Source organism: Mya arenaria, chromosome 11, assembly GCF_026914265.1.
Source record: "Mya arenaria isolate MELC-2E11 chromosome 11, ASM2691426v1".
NCBI lineage: Eukaryota > Metazoa > Mollusca > Bivalvia > Myida > Myidae > Mya > Mya arenaria.
The window spans coordinates 8,843,820-8,861,345 of record NC_069132.1 but is presented as its reverse complement, the minus strand read 5'-3'; the positions used below and the strand labels follow the sequence as shown (position 1 = coordinate 8,861,345).

General features: G+C 32.7%; 1 protein-coding gene across 1 annotated transcript in view; it reads left to right on the top strand.

Moving 5' to 3' along the window:
* Positions 1-17,526, top strand: part of LOC128209112 (NAD-dependent protein deacetylase sirtuin-2-like) — a 17,916-nt gene extending 390 nt beyond the window's left edge. The window contains exons 3-16 of the mRNA XM_052912984.1: positions 3,067-3,177; positions 3,328-3,372; positions 4,299-4,460; positions 4,690-4,802; positions 5,116-5,172; positions 6,561-6,629; positions 7,736-7,859; positions 9,856-9,930; positions 11,850-11,902; positions 12,288-12,364; positions 14,722-14,773; positions 15,226-15,293; positions 15,903-15,969; positions 16,684-17,526. Coding sequence (XP_052768944.1) covers positions 3,067-3,177; positions 3,328-3,372; positions 4,299-4,460; positions 4,690-4,802; positions 5,116-5,172; positions 6,561-6,629; positions 7,736-7,859; positions 9,856-9,930; positions 11,850-11,902; positions 12,288-12,364; positions 14,722-14,773; positions 15,226-15,293; positions 15,903-15,969; positions 16,684-16,986 — 1,376 coding nt within the window. The 3' untranslated portion in view covers positions 16,987-17,526. The remainder of the gene's footprint in view (positions 1-3,066; positions 3,178-3,327; positions 3,373-4,298; positions 4,461-4,689; positions 4,803-5,115; positions 5,173-6,560; positions 6,630-7,735; positions 7,860-9,855; positions 9,931-11,849; positions 11,903-12,287; positions 12,365-14,721; positions 14,774-15,225; positions 15,294-15,902; positions 15,970-16,683) is intronic.

The following is a 17,526-nucleotide window of genomic DNA, read 5'->3' as shown; positions in this document are numbered from 1 at the left end:
TATATATTTTATTTCATATGATAGGTCTGAAAAAGTACCGGGTATGATGTTCAACTCACTTTTAAATGTTTATAGGTTTTTTAATGTTTGACCATGTTATGGCAGACTAGATTTTAGTAACAATCATGTATAAAGCCTGATTTAACTGTAAAATATTGTTTCCCAATCCCAAACAGAATTTCTATTATACACATGAGTTTGTATTTTTTTTATGCAATATCACTCACTGACAGAAATGGAGTTGACTAGCCCAATTCTACATCTACATTACATCTACATCTGCAAAAGGAAGAATAAAAGGACATTTCTTTTTAAATATTCAGGTTTTTTTTTTAGAAATTTGAAACAATTATTTTATTATTTTTTTACAATGAGTCTTTCGATCTGTTGGGTATAAAAATCACTTTTGAGGGCTTGAGTACATACATTCAGAATTTCTTAAAAGACTTTGGATTTTGCATTCTTTTTTACACAATTTCAAAACTTCCTGTAAGATTTTATATTGCGTTCATTTTATTTATTGGTACTGTATGCGAAAGGAAATTTATTTAACCTGGGTTATTTGAGTTTTCTCATTTATGTGTTTTGTGAAATTTCTTCAATCAAAACACAAATTGAAATATTTGAGTTTACCACCTGTCAACTTTTCTGTATTAAGACACATAAACAGATGCTCATCACGTGGTTAAGGTAATTTTGGAGGTGATCGAAACGTGATTATCTAAACAGCCCACATTTTTACTAGTAACTTTTATCTGAAAGTGTATCGAGGGAAGACTAGAAATTTATTCAATACTGATAATGAATCAAATTATTTGAAGTTGAAAATATTTTTTTTATTATTTGCTAGGCATGTGCACAGGATGAGAATCAGATAAGTTACATGTAGAAGTATAAGCATACAATAGTCATGTACTCTGATGGCAACTAAATGATTCAGTCAAGGAATATATTTCACAATTGTTGATATCATATCAACAAAACAGTAAGAGATACAAGAAAATTTATTTCATGTACATACATTTCAACACTAGCTCACAGAGCAATTTTCTGACAAAATGCAGATTACATATCAATAATGCAACACAGGACCTGGAAGATAATAAATAAGTACATTCAAATCAGATTAAAGTTAAATAAGTTTAGCAAAATAGTTAAGACTTTGAATAATATCATGTTGAATTACTAAAAATACATTGATTCTAAATAAATAGAACATTATAAACACAAGAGAATATTGAAATTATCGCTGTTGACAAAAAGATTTATATACTATATTAACAAGATTATTCAGGAACCTTGTACATTTTTATCACAAGCAATGGGTGATTTTTTTCTTTAAGTTTAAATTTTTAAAATTATCTTCATTATTCAAATCCAAACGTTGATTATAATTAACTGAAATGTTCACTTATATTGGAAATGAACATTTCATATACATAATTTTTGGAAAATTAACAAAACAATTTTTTCTTCAGACACAATAGATTGACATTATAATTTCCATTGTAATAGTTACAAAACTTTCTAGCTTCACTGAAGTGTATGCGTATATCAAATATGTTACTATTAATTGTAATTAATTGATTGTAATTAAAGTGACTCGCTCATGCTTTTAGGCCAAAATTTAGTTTTCCTGGTAATGCATCTGAAAACGCTTATTTTATAATTATTTACTCTATGATATCAAAATTGCAGAAAAAAATACAGTTATAGCATAAAAAAATGTTGGTTTCAGTGGGGTACAAACCCACGCCAGTAAAGTCAAGAAAAAATTATCAACATTATTTTGCTGAAGGGTTCCAGCTTTAGGTATTTTTGTTTAAACACTCCTCATTTGCCACATTTTATTTCGTAATTAAAAAAAAGAAGTACATTTTACAAACCATGAGCAAGTCACTTTAAAAAAAAAATAATTGCAATTTTGTTTTCAATTAGTTTTATTTATTTGCAAATGTTACAGTTGAAAGGTATTGTACCAGACATGAAACTTATAGAGCAGAAATATTTTTTAGGGCGTTGTTTTCAAAAAAGAAGATATTGAGGATAATTATTTGTTTCAGTGTAAGATAGAAAAATATATTTCACCAGGTGAGCACAGACGTTATATTTCATGAGTGGTGTGAACAATAGTGAGCCATATACGTTTATTGTGTGCCTAAAATGTATTTTAAAGAAGCTTTATGGCAGTTTTTCAGAAAAGCGAGCAAAATTATATTATACTTAATGTTATTTCGGAAATGAAGTCATTGAAAGTTTTTAACAGTGAAATATCATTTTTATTTCACTGATATTTCCCTGTAAACCACATGAAAGCATATAATAAAACTCATTCTTGATTTTATTGCAGTACCCAATATTTTCTTCAAGTATAGGAAAGGAAGTTTTTATGAAATTGCTATCAATTGCTCAAGCTGTATACAGTATGAATATTTTACTGATTAAAAGTGGCTTCAATTTTTATGTCAATCACTTGTAATATAGCAGAAATACTCTTTAATCAGCTGAAACAATAGCAAATACAAGGTATAAAGTCTATTTCCACTTCTTTCTTATAAACTGTGTTTATACCCATGTTTGATATGGCTGAATTTTCAAAATAGGAATTGGATGATGATATTAGGCTATAAAACTACAATGTTCAGGGAATCAAGTGATTCTCATTCAGTCAAGTTTTGTGCAATTCTCATGCCCCAAATCCCAAATCCCAAGTCCCATGAGTAAGGGTGGTATTGTTACATCTGTGGTCTTTTGTGAATCATATTTTTAGCAAAGATCTCGAAGTGATACAAGCCAACAAATTAACCAACTTACTTATGAAATTGCTAACCAATTACTATTAATTTAAAACAATTTTTCGCTACTTATCAAGTGATTTAATGGCAAGGGGTATTTTGGACTGTTCTGATAAAGGCAGTCACATGAAATGAACTACCGTATTCAATTCATGTGAATGTTAATTAAAAAAATAATCTTTTGTTGACTGTTTCGATGTTGGCTTTTCAATTTTTTTCATTTTGACATTCTGTCAGATAATTGACTGCCTGCTTTTCCCTATGATTTCAGAGAAGATGCTACAATCCTGCATACACTCATGTCACTCAAATAAATCCACAAGACGCAGTGTAACCTTCAGTTCTGAGAACCAGTATTTTGAGAGAGAACTAAATGAAGAAGGTACAGATATTGTTTTCCTGTTTATTGTTTGTCTAATGTTCATTTTGTTGGCACCTAAATGAAAACGCATGATTTATTTAGATCATTTTATTGGTGCCAAAGTTATATTCATTATAGCATGCATTTTACTGTGTGTTTTTTTTATTTCAGAAATAGAACAATTAGAACAGAAAGGCTGGAAAGATGAAAAAGAAAGTAAGACTTTATTGTAAATATTAGTGCCATCAAGTAAGTGCTACAGCAACTAGTCAAAAACAGTCTACCAATATACATTTTTTGCAAAGTGCAGAGCCTGTTTTGCAATATATCATTATAAGATAATTGAAGAGAACTTCTTTATGCCTCCTCATGATTTCTTATTTAAAAAAGTTCTTATGAGGTTCTTTATTTTTATAACAAAGGTTTACATCAAATTGTGGAAAAAAACTTATGAGCTTGTTTGATCAAATTATTCATAATTATAACCTTAGAATTTGTCAGTTGTAATTGTGATCAATTTGAAATTTTATAAGAATTTCTGCATGAACAGAAAAATCTTTGATAAAGAAAGTATTGCAAAACATTATAATGGCAATCCTTATGTGATTTTACATTGTCAGACCGAGTATTGATATTAGTCATTCTAAAATGCCGTCCAGGCTTTTTTTTACTGGACCAGGCTAACCATCATTAAAAAAAAAAGCCTGGACGGCATTTTAGAATGACTAGTATTGATATATATTGATATATCAGTATATCACTGCAGCTCTACATCAAGACATACAGTAATCACGCTGTCCAGCCTTTCCTCTGTCATATTGTCTGCTAACACTTTGTCTCAGGCATGTCTTTACAATCATTGATTGGATCTCAACCAAATGTTACATGTATGTAGAGCCCAGAAGAAAGATGTGTCACACTGTCAGTTTTTAAGGTCAGTTGAAGTCAATAATGCACAGTATGGAATCCATACTATGGATTTCCTAGCAGTAGTTTGTATCTTAGCCATATCATTTAAATTAATCATCAGAATTTTGGGGGGATTTGTCAATTACCCGTGACAGCCCTTGTTTAAATAAAGTTTTATTAAAGGATAAAGTACATAATTGGAGTAAAAATGTATTTCCCTGCATCATCTTCAGAGAATTGGTTTACAAATTACCTTGCAAAGTCACTGGGAGTATACTTTGGTCCTGACAATGAGCCCTTGTTGGATGAGGTCAGTTTTGAGGGCATCGCACGTTACCTGGCCAGTGACAAGTGCTCCAAGGTTGTTGTGCTCACGGGGGCTGGGATTTCCACATGTATGTACCCCTTGGAATAGGTTTTGGTGATATCTTCTTTAATATTTATATCAAAATGTGAATAAAAAATATGAAAAAATTACCATGACGTGGATACCTCAGTGTTGAATTGTTTAGAAATCAGTTATCTTCTGCATTTGGGAATTAAAACTCATTGGTTAAAATTGTGAGTGGTTAAATAGGTTTGAATGTGTATAACAAGGACATTAAATTATACCTTTGTTACCAGCTGCAGGAATTCCAGATTACCGTTCACCCAACACTGGTCTCCTAGCCACAGTCAAGGCAAAATACCCCAAAATGAAGGACCCAAAACAACTCCTGGAATTGGAGTACTTTATTGTATGTATAAATAGGTATCAATTTTGGCTAAACATGTTCCAATTTTTTAAAAATATGTGTTCATCCATTATTTTGTTGCTATGTGACAAATATTTCCACAAATTGTTGTTCCTTGTGTCAATAATGTCTACTTGATATTTTTATTTTAACAACCTATCTCTAGGTTTGTTATAACTAAAGTGATGCAATATTACATCTTTAAGAACCATATTATCAGCGTATGAACTGCACTTTTTCATAGTTCATTCAGCATTTGAACAATAAACCAATTATTACACATGCTACATACCAATGTTGTATATCATCTTTTCAGAGAGATCCAAAACCATTCTTCACCTTCCGAAAGGACATGTTTGCAATAGATTATAAGGTTTGTTCACAAATGTATTGTTTTAAACTAAATTCCATACAATATCGCTCTTAACGTTCAATTGGAATCCATAAAATGTACTTTTTAGCTTGACTATTAGAAGAATATGAAGAGCTAAACCTACTCACCCTAGTGTCGGTGTAACACCTTGGTTAAAGTTTTGCATGTAAGAACCTTCATGTCATTATCTCAGCAAATACATCTTTTTTGTATTGAAACTTTAGATATGTATTACCAACTATTCAACCTACTAATTAATGAAGTAAGATAACACTTATTTGAATAAATTTCAAATATTGGGCCTTTATTATTCGACTTAGAAATTATGGTTACGGTTTTGCATGTAAGCACACATAGGTTAATATCTCAGCCACTACTTGATGTATTGCATTGAGACTTTATACAACAGTACTCAACCATCCAACCTACCATACTTGAAAAACCAAGTTAGATAACTGTTTTTCCGAAATAATGGCCCTTCATTTTTCAACTTAGAAATTAAGGTTTTGCAACTGCATTTAAGTCGATATCTCAGCAATTACCTCATTTATTGCATTTAGTGTGTGTATACCATGTGATAAATTATGTCATATATGCTACGTCCGAAGGAAACATTTTGCTTAAAATGTAGACTTAAATCAAAGATAACTTTTCTTTTACTACACCATTTTAAATGAAACAAAGGGCAGTCTATGACACATAAAGAGCCACGCCTTTGTTTTATTACTGGAGTTTGGTAAGGTGATTAGTTTTATCAAACACTTCGACAAACCTGTTTCCAAAATAATGTTATGACAGTGCTCCATCAGACGGCCATATTGCAAAATTGTTTGTTGAAGTGTTTTAAGAAACTAAACTCTCAATCAAACTCTGGTAAAAGTCTGAAGGCGGGGCTCCGTTAGCGGCGTAGACAGCGCTATGTTTCATTTCAAATGGTAAAAAAAGGAAAATTATCTTTGTTAAAAGTCTTCATTTTAAGCAAAATATTGCTTTCTGACGTAGCCTTATGACATAATTCATCACATGGTATACACACACTGGCATTGAAGCTTTATACAATCAAGTTTGGTAACTTTATCTTTCATATAATGCAAATTTTGCACCTTTATTATTTGACTTAGAAATTCTGGTTAAAGTTGGCATTTACCCTAATTTTACTGTGATCCATGCATGTTTCACTAAAACTCTGCAATCCTTACACTTCAAAGCAGCGGAAAAGTGGAGCGCGCTGTCTCTGTGACAGCTCTTGTTTAAGTTGAATTTCTTGATCAGCACTACTGTTTTTATGTGTTTAGTATAATATTGAAATTGAAATTAAAACATAAATTTTGATTTAATGGGCAACTTGGAGAATTTTAATGAATAAGAAATCATGGTTGTATTTTTAGCCCACTCCGAGCCACTACTTTGTCAAACTGCTGGAGGTGAAAGGAAAACTTCTCAGACTCTACACTCAGGTATCAGATATCCTCTATACATCATACGGAGTTACTTAATTGTTCTTGTATAACCAATGCATTTTTCACAAACTTCAAATTTTACCCAACTAAATCAGAATATTTGTAATCGTTCAGCTTTTACAAATCAAAATTGATATTCATTAATCAAAAGATGAAAATTATTCAAGTGATAAAACTATGAATGTATAGAGTATGAAAATTTAAGATTTTCGTATCTAAATATGATCCAGGAGTGCTCCAGTGGACATTGCTAAATAGGATTAAGCCAAATGATATTGGATAAGCCAGGTGGGTGGCAGCATCCAGTATGTTGTTAAGTGTTATGACCCATGACTTGGAACAAACTATATTTGCAGTGTCCGCTCTCTAAATTTGTCTTAACATACAACCACTTGTAACCAAACTTGATGTCCTTTTACTAGGACGGGCATATTTTGTGACATTTGGCATGTTCCATATTTTTTTTAACTCTTTTAGTGACATGTGCAACATCTATATGCATTTTGAATGCACTACCGCATTGTTCTAATTTAATTGTCTTGTTTTCTATTTATAATGACCTTAATTCATTAAAGTAAGTTATGTTTTCCCCTGTGATATTTTTAGCATGTGTTTGTCAAGATTTGTTTAGAATGTTCAAGAATATTCTATTTATCCCATGTATATAAGTTTTAGAATGAACAAGATTACTGTAGTCTTTGAGAAAAGTTTCTAGTGAATTTTTGTAGGATGTTCTAAAAACAGTCTCTTCTGGTATATTAAGGCATACTTCTCTGATCATATCATTTAAGTTTTAAAACAAGTATTTGTAAAAGTTTCACCAGTGCTACAACATTTCTAAAGTCTTTTATTTTGTAATCATTATTGGATTTAAATATAGCGCTAAAAAGTGAGTTTTATATTTAATGTTGATATTAGACAACTGGTTTCCTCATACCTTGTCTGTCAGAAGGGCTTGAATGGCAGGTAGGGCTGGAAATTGCTAGGGCAGTTAGTCCACTGACACATTTCCTACCTGTCTGTCCAGAATATGGAGGACTTACACCCACTGGAATATTTCAAATGGTAAAACTTATTGACAAATTTGACACCTTTCTCGGTAGAACATAGATGGGTTACATGGTCAGGCGGGGCTGGACCCTGCCAGGATTGTGGAGGCACATGGCACCATGGACACAGCTCACTGTATATACTGTTATAAACACTACACAAAGGAGCAGATGAGAGGTACACGCTAGTAATTGAAATAAGCATAAGCCTGCAAGCAGGAATTTAGTGGTGGCTTGTAAAAATGATCTGGAATTTGTTATATATTTGGGCCTGTTGTTCTTTAAATGATATGAATAATTAATTTTGATGACTGACACGCTAAAGGCCCATTAGCTGCCATTTGATGTGATCAAAGTATAAAACATTATTAATATCAGAAAATCAAAAAGTTTGCTGTACGCAGGGTTCAAACTTAGGTACTGGGGTCTTCTATCGAACACCATATCCACCGCATCATATAGGCAGATATTTATACCCCCGACAAATGAAGTTTGAAGGGGGTATATTGGAGTCACCCTGTGGTCGGTCGGTCTGTCGGTCCGTCGGTTTGTCGGTCGGTCCGTTGCAATTTACCTTGTCCGGAGCATAACTTAAAAACTACTGGATGGAATTGGATTAAACTTCATACAATGATAGAGCATAATGAGAGGAAGTGCAGTGTACAATAACCATAACTCTTGTTTATTACTTATATTAGTTATTGCCCTTTGTTACTATTTTTTGTCCAGAGAATAACTTGAAAAGTACTGGATGGAAATCATTGGAACTTCATACAATGGTAAAGCACAATGAGAGGAAGTGCAGTGTTCAAGAACCATAACTCTATTTCAGCTAATTACATAGTTTCTGCCCTTTGTTACTTTTTTCTTGTCCGGAGCATAACTTGTAAACTATTGGATGGAATTTAATAAAACTTCATACAGTGATAGATCATAATGAGAGGGAGTGCAGTGTACAGGATCCGCAATTCTATTTCAGCCAATTACAGAGTTACTGACCTTTGTTACTTTTTCTTGTCCGGAGCATAACTTGAAAACTATTGGATGGAATTAAATAAAACTTCATACAGTGATAGATCATAATGAGAGGGAGTGCAGTGTACAGGAACCGCAATTCTATTTCAGCCAATTACAGTGTAATTGCCCTTTGTTACTTTTTTCTTGTCCGGAGAATAACTTGTAAACTACCAGATGGAATGTAATAAAACTTTATACAATGGTACAGCACAATGAGGAGTTCAGTGTACATGAATCATTACACTATTTTAGCAAATTACAGAGTTATTGCCTTTTTCTGTGTTTTTTTTGTCAAACTTTTGTCCGGACAGTAACTTGAAAACTACTAGATGGAATTTCATAAAACTTCATACAATGATAAATCATAATGAGAGGCGGCATTCGGGGGTATTAATCACCTTCAGTGATAGCTCTAGTTTTTGAGATTAACATCTTAACATAATTTTTAATAGTGGCAGAATTTGTCAGAAAATGAAAGCTGCCATGATTTGAATGTTTATTGTTATTGGTTGTGGCTGTTTGAATATACTTGAAGTTACCATTTTTGTCGGCACTTTTTGCTATCAGGCAGTAGTTAATGAGAAGCTTTCAAGAGACCTCATTTAACCTTTTATTTATTTATTTATTTTTAAATATTAACATATACATAGGCTAGAACAGACAATTTGGCTTTAAAATGGACTTACATAATGCAGAAAGGAGATTATCGAGGCATTAGATGTTAGCTTTCCACCAAAGGGGTCAAAGTTAAAGCCCCATAAGGAGCACGGTCTCTTTTCCCTTGAAACCAGTACTAGTTTCTACCCAGGAAACAAACATGAAAGTGATACATACCAGGTATAGCTGTCCCCAACGTGTTTTCTTAAGATTTATCCATTCAGAATCAGAAAGTTCAAAGATGATTAATTTTGCTCAATAAAATATGTTTAAACCAAAGTTCAAAGATGTCAAACTTTGTCAACCATGGGCATGTATGTTACTGCTTGATGTATGATCTTTAGTTTTTGCTCATATCTAGTTTTCATACGGCTTGCCAGTAAGTATGCAAAGAATGGCTTATTCTTAATACAATCATTTGAAACATAGTCCACAGTCACTCCACTTGTCATATGTCATACTAATGTGATACAGCTATACTGACTGTATGTTGATTGCAGCCCAGATGTATGCACACAAGGACAGCTTGGTGCCCTACTGTACGGAGGAAGACTGTGATGGGTTCATGAAACCAGGTACTCACATCTGTGTTATATAATTGTGCTTTCATACATAACTCTTAATACTAACTTGTAATGCCTTTAAGCTGAACCCTGACTGTTTTGATGTTTTTTGTTGTTGTTTTTTTGTATTTGAATAAGCCAATTTTTAGGTAAATGTCTGGAAATAAGTTTTATAAGACTGTTGACAAAAAGTTGCAGATGTTATGTTCAAAAATTGATGATTTATGGCTCAAAGTGTTATTACCCAGTAACACTTTAAGAATAATTAAACTTTCTGCCGCATTCCTGACAATGGAGATCTATTCTTTTTGGAGTTATCTAATATGACTAAATTGATAGCATTGGGCCAAGACAACTTATTCTGAGACTTTAAAGTGACACACTTATTCAAAAAATAATACATGTACACATGAACAGTTGAACACCACTTTTCCAAACACCGTTTATCCGAAACTATCGCTATTTCGAAATTATTTTTTGGTCCTGATTTTACTCCTTCTTTGTTTAAATAAATTTTTAATCCAAAATTGCTATTCAGAAATAATCGCTATTCTGAAGTAAAAATAACGGTCCCAATTTGGTAATTCACACCTATTTATCAATTCTTACTTCAAACTCGACCATGTCATAGTTTTTCACACCATACTGCGTATGCTCTGGGGCATCGGCTTGAGGTGACAATGAAGCACAATAAGGGCTTGTTAAAGAATGACATTGAGCATGCGTATGTTACGAGCATCGATGTCAGAAAATGAGTGATTCATTTTGGTGATGTGGTGTACGACTTCATGAACAAACTGGACGGATACGAGACTAAGAAACACATCAACAGAATCAACAGAGTGCAGCGAGACATCACATCATTCTTTAACAAAACCGAACGATACTGAGTAAACAATGTGTAAATTCAGTGCTATTTAAACATGCTTTTTATAAACTGTGTTATGTTCCAAATACATACATGTGCTGTCATTTTGTTTTAACTGTTTTATGTTGTTTTAATAAATAAGTTTAATAACGATTTATTTGTCATTTATTAAACAATAAATCAACAAATATTTTTGTATACGAAAGATCACTCAAACCGAATGTATCGTATTGGTAATGTGCAACCGACATTGCAATCTTCACAACTTAGTATTTCACGTCATCTGTAATTCAGGAACGCTGTCATTTTCCGAAAATTGTTTAACCTAAATATCGCTATTCCAAAATAAATTTTTGGGTCCCTACGATTTCGGATTAACGGTGTTCAACTGTATAACAAACATCAATTTTGACTGATAAATCTTTAACTACGTACTAAATAATGCATTTATGGAAAATATTAGTTACTGATAATAAGATTGTAACCGTGTTTTAATAACAGAAAGCGCAAAAATATTAAATGATTGGTGAATGTAGAAACACCATGTTTTATGCTCATTTCCTTCAAATTAAACTCTTTTTTTCTTCATAAGAACCATTTTTTTGACATTTATTCATCTTTTTTGGAATACTCAAACAATATTATTAATTGTGTTAAATCTTATTTCGGAGTAAGAGTGCATCTTTAAATAAAAAAAAATGTAAAAAACTTTCAATCTGTGAGAGTTTAGCTTGAACCATATATTGTACAAATGTAATTGATACTCGAGGTTTGATGTTATCACATTGTGCCATAGGCATAACAACAAGCCTCCAGACACTGAAGGCTTTTAGCCTAGAAACAATAAACTGATGCATTATAAATGCCTGGATTTATCTACATACAAGTAACAAGGTATGTCCAAAGAGTTTGTGGAACCCTTATATTAAGAGAAATATTATTTCAATTTTTTTTATTAAGCTATTTTTCACCACCAATTTTTAAGAAAAACCAAGATAAAAAAATAAAAGCAAAATGATGTTGAATGCCATTTCATTTTAATGTGTGACTTGTAATTTTACAGATATTGTCATGTTTGGTGAAAGTCTCGAGAGGAACTTTATGGATGATGCTGAGGTAGGTGTTTAATCTGCAGAGGACTGGGTGACTGATGTAGCTTGGCAGATTTGTGAAGTGATGATGATATATTATATTTGTATAAATTTGATAATGTTTTAGCCCGAATGTTTTTGGAAGGAATGTTTTGTCATAGCCTTGGTTTATTCAGTGTTAGCAGCAACATATATATTTTGGGGTTATTGTCATGTCTTGGGTGTCTTGTCTCCAGTGTGTTGGTTGTCTTGTCTTGTCTTGGATGCTTGTATAGCTCTTTGTGTACATATAAGTCATAAGTGCATACATTAAGCGTTGTTTAAAATGGGCCTCCATATATGTTTTAGTTTCTGATCATTTATACTCTTGTATTTAATGCTTTTTTTTGTTGTTTTGCTTTATTTTACAGGAAATTGAAAACTGTGACTTCATGTTGATCATGGGTACAGCAATGAAGGTTCAGCCATTTAGCAAACTTCCTATCAAGTATGTATACTCTACAAATTAAAAGAATTCTTCAGTATATCTTCTGATTTTAAAATGATCATCATTTCTTACCTTTGAACAGAGACATATATCAACATTCTATCTCCTGGGTGAGGGAAAATATACATAAAAAAAATCATCTTTTTTTGGTTTGTTCAGGTTTATGAGGAAAAGTTTTTATCCCCTGCCTAATCAAAGATTTCGGGAGGGGGATGTTGGTTTGGCGTTGTCCGTCCGTCCTTCCGTCCGTCCCCCCGTCCGTCCCCCCGTCCGGTACCATATCTTGGTAGGCATTGATCAGAAAATGTTCAAACTTGGTCAGAATGTTTTCCTTGCAAATCTCGACCACTTTTAAAAGTGAGTCACTGGGGGTCAAAAACTAGGTCAAATCTTAGAAAAATCTTTGGAACATAGTAAAGGCATTATACATGGTCAAATATTCCTTAAACTTAGTCAGAATGTTATCCTTGATGAACTCTTGATCATAAATAAAACTGGGTCACATATGATCGAAAATTAGGTCACTAGGTCAAATCTTGGAAAAACCTTGTCCAGAACCATATCATGGTAATTATTGGTCAAGTTATGTTCAAAATTGGTCATTATGTACCCATTGAAGAAATATGGATCACTTAAAAAAGTGGGTCACATGGGGTCAAAAACTAGGTCACTTGGTCAAATCTTAGAGAAATCTTTGAAACATACAAGAGGCATTATACATGGTCAAATATTCTTAAAACTTAATCAGAATGTTTTCCTTGATGAATTCTCGGTCATAAATAAAACTGGGACACAAATGATAAAAAATTAGGTCACTAGGTCAAATCTTAGAAAAACCTTGTCCAGAACCATATCATGGTAATGATTGGTCAAGTTATGTTCAAAATTGGTCATGACGTATCCCTTGATGAAATATAGACCACTTAAAAAAGTGGGTCACATGGGGTTGAAAACTAGGTCTGTAGGTCAAATCTTAGAAAAATCTTGGAACATACTAGAGGCATAATACATGGTCATATATTCATGAAACTTAATCAGAATGTTTTCCTTGATGAAATCTTGGACTTATTTGAAACTGGGTCACATATGATCGAAAATTAGGTCACAAGGTCAAATCTTTCAAAAATCTTGGCCGAAACTATTTTATGGTGGTGATTGATCTGATTAAGTTCAAACATGGTCAGAATGTCCTTTATGGTTCAATTTCGACTGCGTTTTAAAAGTATGTTATCTGGGTAAAAAACTAGGTCACTAGGTCATATCTTACAGAAATATTGGGAACACTCTAGAGGCAATACATCTGCTCTAATTTCCATGAAACTTAATCAGAATGCCTCAATGAAATCTTGGAACAGTTTGAAACTAGTAGGTCATGTGGGGTCAAAAATGAGGTCACTGGGTCAAATCTTAAAAAAAACTTGTGGACACTCTAGAGCCTATGATTTTTGCAATATATCTGGACCAATCTTCATGAAACTTGATCAGAATGTTTGCCTTGATGAAATCTTAGATTAGTTTGGAACTCGGTAACATGGAGTCATTAACTAGGTTTTTTGGTCAATTCTAAATGTTACATTATATACAATATTTTTTTTATTTCAAACAGTTGCAATCAAACTCAAACTCATATATATATATATATATATATATATATATATATATATATATATATATATATATATATATATATATATATATATTTCATCAACAATCGATTTCCACGAATATGCTTGTTATTGATAATTATCAGCTGGGAATAATTGTCATTCTAGGGTCTGTTTTTGTCAAATTTATGCCCAATTCTTTAAGTATAAATTTATCATTATTGTTAATATACCAAAAATTAACTGCCTAATAAAACAAAAGTATTTTTTATACCCCTTTTTAAGACACTGGGTGTAAATTGCTTTGAAAATAACAGTCTTTTTGGTAGTTTGCCCAAACCTTGTCTGATTGATAACAAGAGATTTATCACCAAAGAACCTCAAACTTAATAGGGAGGTTGTTGTTGTATGACCAGCATGTATACATGTTTAACACCATTAGATGTTTTGATGACCCATTTTTAACTTAGAATTTTTGAATTTGGTACAATTTTTGTACTTGCTTTTTCTAAAAATAGCAAAAATCAGCTTGGCGGGTTTAAGTTACAAAGTCACTAATAAAAATATCTTGCCATAGTCTGTTATGAATGGTTCATTGTAGTAGGTCCACTACCAGCACCATTATAAATGTACATTGTATCTACTTAACTTACAAGTATTTTGATTATCAAGTGATCAGCATTTCATACATTTCTTTAACTTAAATCAAATGGTTGTATTGTGTTAATATGTGAATGCTTCTTTATTCCACAGAACCAAGTTCAATGTTCCAAGGTTGTATATCAACTTGGAAAAACCTCAAGTGGTAAGTGTAAACATTACAACATTCCTTAGTACTTGAATCATGACAAGCAGATAAAGATCAAGCAAATATATGTCAACAGATATAGGTCAAGCAAATAAATGTCAAGCAGATATAGGTCAAGCAGATAAAGGTCAACCAAATATAGGTCAAGCAGATATATGTCAAGCAGATAAAGGTCAAGCAAAGGTCAGTCAGGCACTCTATTTAAACCACAGAGCTAATAACGAATAGATTATCAGTCGGGCACTCTATTTAAACCACAGAGCTAATAATGATTAAAAACGGGGTTTTATCTCTCATCTATTTAAGCTAAAAAAAGGTTGTGTTTACTACGAACAGAGTCAACTATCAAATGTTTATGTTTACATGTACCTGAATGTATGATTTCAAAATAAAGTCTTACTATAGTCTATGTGGTATCTCTTTAACACAGTCTTTTTGTCTTTCACCAGGCTAGACACCCAATGACTGCCCTGTTCTTTGGTGGAGGATATGACTTTGACAACGAAGACAACATCAGGTTTAAAGAAAAATTGTCTATGTACAATTAATAAACAACATCTATCTGTAAAATTAGCATGATAAGTCTTGACAGCATTTGTGTGCTCTTTGAATGTCAGGGCTTTTTGTGTTATTGCCAATGTATATTGAAGTTTAAGTAGGCTTTAAAATGTTTTTAGTGCAGTAAGTGACTACAATTCATGGGCTGTGTATTAAAATGACTGAGAGCATTTTAAGTGTTCAAGCGTACTATGCAAGGTGACCTACTGGAACTTTTAGTATTATATTTCATTTTATACAAGGTATTATTTTTGGCATTGGTGACTGCGTTGCATTAGCAAAACCTTATGCAGACAATAACTTGATGACAGTGTTTGATGGCATAATGTCTGATAAATCGCCTTAGTAGCTCAAATTATTATAAAGTTTTGTTCCTTTTACAAAAAAATTGCATTATAATTAGTTTGACTATAATGGGCAATGCAAACAAGTGACATGTCTTATTCAACAGAATTCTAGCTTTATATAGTTTTTCTATGAAAAACATCTAAATCAAGTAAATCAAATTTAAGTAATAAAAGCTGTTATACTTTACTACAGATTTTACCAGCACTTTTTCTTATTACAGGGATGTGTTTGTGGGCGACAAGTGTGACGATGCCTGCTTCAAGCTTGCTGACCTTGTCGGATGGGGGGTATGACCTTTTTTCATTCTGTATTTATGAATCACTCTTTCATTCTGTTGCAAGTAAAATGGGAACTTTCAGTCAAGGACTTAATAAAATCATAATTGATATACATGACAATCATCTTGTTTTCTGTTTCATTGTCAAGCGGGCAAGCAGTGAGCTTGATATAGTTGTCACAATGGCAGTTCAACTTGCTTGCACGCATTCAACAGTATCCAAATTTGGCTTGTTTGGGCGGTAACTTGATCATACAATAGAGGATTTTGAAATAACTTGGCACAAATGTTGATCATGAGAGGACAGCGTGTCATGTTCAAGACCCGTGTCTGTATGTCAAAGTCCAAGGTCACTTTCATAAGTCAAAATTCCTTGGACTTTGTCTTGTCCTGAATGTAACTTATTCATGCATTGACAAAATAACTCTGCACAAGCAATCACCATGAGACACTGGTCAAAGGTCAAGGTCACACTCATTGGTCAGATACACTTGTTTGATATTATTCGGTACTGTCATGCACAGCCATCAATTTTCCAACAATTGCATTAAAGGTCAAAGAACAACCTTTGTCTGAAGTGCTTCATGATTTTGACAGTGGATGACTCATTTCACATTAACAGTAGTTGAATATAGTTTAAAAAATAGAATTTAAATCATTTTGTACGTCATTCATTCTTTCAGAAAATATGGCCCAATTGTAATTCATACTTTGTTTCACACAGGATGAATTCAGAGCTATGGTTCAAGAGGAGAATGCTAAACGAGGTGTGGTGTGGCCCCCTCCAGTTCAGAAACCCAGCCCAGGACCTTCACACTCAAAGACTGATAAGCCCTGCCCACCTACACAGTCAAAGACTGATAAGCCTCAGGCTGCTAAAAATCAGCCCAAATCACAGAGTTCTGTTAACAAAAAGACTTTTAGTTCAGGGAACATAACAACACAATCAAAGGCAGTAAAAACTCAAAGTAAACCAGACATTAAGATTGCAGCAAGGTCAGGAAAGAGAAACACGGAGAAGCCTTGACAGCCGATGTTAGCTGAATATAGAGAGGCCTTGAAACTGTTGGATGCAATCAAATCAGTTCATAATCTTGCCTATTTGTTAGCTAAAATTAAATGTGAAATGCATGTCAGATTTTCTCAGGATATACATATATTTGTTTTCTTAACATACATGTACTTGTATTTTTAATGGCCATTTTCATGTGTGATTTTACTTGTTAAGAATTCTTTCCATGGTGAATTATTAGAACAGTTAAACTTGTTGAAACATTAATGTGGTTGCAATGATTACAGGATCAATAAACCAAATATTTCTGTGACTCTTTTTATAGCACTAAACTGTTGCATTCATGCATATTGAATTTGATTTTTGATAAGGCAGCAGTTTCTGTATTTAGCAATGATCTCCTGTCTGTGATATTTTTCACTTTTGGACCAAAATTTGCTTAATTGTTGTTTCTTCATATTTGTTACTGTTTGTGTTATTCCATGAATCATTTTACAGATTTTTGTTTTCTCTCTATACAATGTATCTTCTGTTTTCAACTGTATCAAGAATGAA